This window comes from Agelaius tricolor, unplaced genomic scaffold (assembly GCF_023055355.1).
Source record: "Agelaius tricolor isolate 1412-34295 unplaced genomic scaffold, bAgeTri1.0.p SCAF_4, whole genome shotgun sequence".
NCBI classification, from domain to species: Eukaryota; Metazoa; Chordata; class Aves; order Passeriformes; family Icteridae; genus Agelaius; species Agelaius tricolor.
This window is the reverse complement of record NW_027269264.1, coordinates 44,014,637-44,017,421: the sequence shown is the minus strand read 5'-3', so window position 1 is coordinate 44,017,421 and position 2,785 is coordinate 44,014,637. Positions and strand designations below refer to the sequence as shown.

At 49.2% G+C, this 2,785-nt stretch overlaps 1 protein-coding gene across 3 annotated transcripts in view; it reads left to right on the top strand.

Annotated features, from left to right (window-relative positions):
- The first annotated feature begins 57 nt into the window (after positions 1-57).
- The window catches only part of NNT (nicotinamide nucleotide transhydrogenase), a 42,966-nt gene continuing 40,238 nt past the window's right edge, over positions 58-2,785 (top strand). For 2 of the 3 annotated variants that reach the window (XM_071425448.1, XM_071425450.1), the window contains exons 1-2: positions 72-188; positions 1,090-1,284. In XM_071425448.1, coding sequence (XP_071281549.1) covers positions 1,134-1,284 — 151 coding nt within the window. In that variant the 5' untranslated portion in view covers positions 72-188; positions 1,090-1,133. Of the gene's footprint in view, positions 189-1,089; positions 1,285-2,785 lie in introns of all 3 variants that reach the window. The other variant, XM_071425449.1, reaches the window with a different exon arrangement.

Below are 2,785 nucleotides of genomic sequence, written 5' to 3'. Positions count from 1 at the left end.
GCCACCGCCCCTCAGACGCCGCGTGACGCGGCCGCCCGACCCCCGCGTGCCCCTCAGTCCTTCCGGGTTGGCGGGCACGGGCCCGCCCCCGCCCCGCCCCAAGGTCGGTGGGAGCCGCGGCGGCGGCACCGCGGGTGGGAGCGCGGCGTCGTGCGGGGCTGCGGCGGTGCGCGGAGCTCTCTGTGGAGGTCCGTGGAGCGGGCTCGGAGCGGGCTCCGTGCGGGCTCGGTGCTGGCTCGGTGCTAGCTCGGTGCGGGGCTGCGGGAGGAGCGTGTGCGGGGCTCCGCGCGGGGCGTGTGCGCCGCGTCGTGAGGGGCTGCGCCGGCACCGCCTCATTCTCCTGTTGAGTGTGGGGGCCACCCGCTGTTAGGGAGAAGACAGCGGTGCCACGCTGTCGGGGGGAAGGGAGGAAAGGAGGGAGGGAGCGTGGTGGGACGGGCGTGCGGGAGGAGGCAGGTGGCCCAGGAAGGGGTCCCCGGGAGCGGGGCGGTGGCGGCTGCGGGGTGTCCCCCGAGCGGCGACGGTGCATGGCGGGGGACGAGCCGCCCGCCCAAGGTCATTCGGTGGCCGCGGGCTATAAATAGTGACGGCAGAGAAAAGGGGCCGCTGCTGCGGGGGCCCGGCGGGATTCCGGGCGAAGAGCACATTCCCGGCTCCCCTGCCCGCTGCCCGGGGTGTCCCGCCCCGAGTGCGCGCTCTGCTGCGCCTCCAAGCTGTGTCCCTGAGGGTGACTCCTGAGGGAGCTGTGGCACGGATTGGAGTCGTTTGTTTTGTGCCTCGGGGCGCCGCACTTTTCCTGTACCAAAGTTCCCGTTTTAAAGAAACGGTGTAAAGAGCAAATGGCCTTGAGTCGCAGAAATGAGATCCCGGGTCGCGGCTGGTCACGCCAGTTGCTTTGGTTAAGAGCTGTCTTACCTAATTTAGAAAAAAAAAAAGAAGTGTTTTTTTTTCCTAGCCTGAAAGATAAAGGTGGTGAGGAATGATTGTCTCGTGGCTACTGGCAGTCGACTGGTTCTAAATCTGCTGCGTTTACATGCCTTCTGTGCAGTGTCATTAATAACTCTTGATTTGTTTTCACATTTGCTGTAGGGGTTCCATACGTGGCAAGGAATTTGTTGTGAGGTCTGGGTGCAATGGCGAGCCTTCTGCGTGTTGCTGTGGGTGGATGCTCAGCTCCTGTTTTTGGCAATGTGCTCCCTCCGAAGGCACGTTCTGCAAAGGTGCTGTGCTTGCGAATGTTTAGAACCCACCAGGTGCTTGGGTCTCAGGCAGCTCCAAAGCCAGGTAAATTGATTAAAGTACTGTAAGCAATGTTTTATTTTAAAACATGAATTTAAATGGTTTCTTTCTTTTTTCTTTCTTTCAGATCTGCATTAGTACAGAAAAGACTTAGAAAGTCTTAGAAAGAACACTCTTAAATCATGTCGGCAGCATACTTGAGTCAGTTGCAGCACAATTTTAGTCTTAGACTTAGAAAGAGCACTCTTAAATCATGTCAACAGCATACTTGAGTCAGTTGCAGCACAGTTTTAGTCTGGCTTTATAGGGCTTACGCAGAAGGTGTTTGTGTTTATTATAAATACTTTGGATCCATGTAGTTTTTGTGGTTAGAGGGTTTGAGCTCCTGCTAATACTTTCCTTGCTTGAAGGAAGTATTTAAATAAATGCTTTTCTTAGTTCAAATCCTGAGTTCCTCATTAGTTTTGGTAGTGCAGCTATTTGCATGCATGTGAGGAAATACAGACCTCACAAGGACAGCATCTGCTAGCATGAGTATATGTAGACATTATTATCCAATCTTTAAAAAACCTCTTAACTTTGTTTAGGAAACACATTGTATCACTTTGAAAAACTATTGATATGTATCTTCATGTGTAAGGTTTGTTAGTGTATTTGCAAAAAATTGCATTTCAGCAGATAATGGACAAGTTCTGGTATTTTCAGGAAAAAAAAACTGGGAAAGGGGGCACTCTTATTTCCAGTTTCTGCTATGAGCTTGGTACATGAAGATCAGACCTGACAATTTTTTTTCTCTATTCTATACTGTATATAACCTGACAGTTGGAAGGAAGACTGAAGAATACCTAATGCAGATTTAATGCTATTTTTGCCCATTATTACTGAATGGGTCATGTGTCCCTTGGAATTTAGAGACCTTGCTTCTGTGGAGATGTAGGATCTTAGTCTGCAAAAGATTAGTGTGGAGAGTTGGACGGATTGCACACATGACATTTGGTTCTTCCAAATGTAGACAGTAGGTAACTGCATTAGGTACTTGAGAGTATAAGGAAAGTAGTGCTGCTGGAAACAGAAGTGTCTGTTAGTGAAAACATGGGACACAAAAGTAGCATGTAGTAGTTCAGAGAAGCCTGCATTGTTTAGAATTTGTGGCAGTACTAACAGAAAATGGTGCATTTTGTGGTCCTTTCAACTTGGTGACTGAAGATTTTGGAACTTCCAAAGAAATGTCATGAGGGGAAGTTTCTTTACTCTGAGGGCTTCTGATAAATCTGTATCGCAGTTGTGTGTTGAAACCAGAATGTCTGTGATAGATTTGGGATGCTTTCAGTTTTTTTTCCACATTAAATATCAGAATGAAAGAGACATCTGTCAGTCTTCATATGGCAGATTGTCCCTTGGTTGGGAGCATAAACTGGAACATAGGAAACTAGGTTCAAAGTTCTTTCTCAAATATCCCAGGTAAGTGTCCTTGTTTGAGTTTGGAATCAATTCTGTATTTGGCTTTGACTGCAAATTTCATCATGAAACTAAAGAGTCTCTTCTG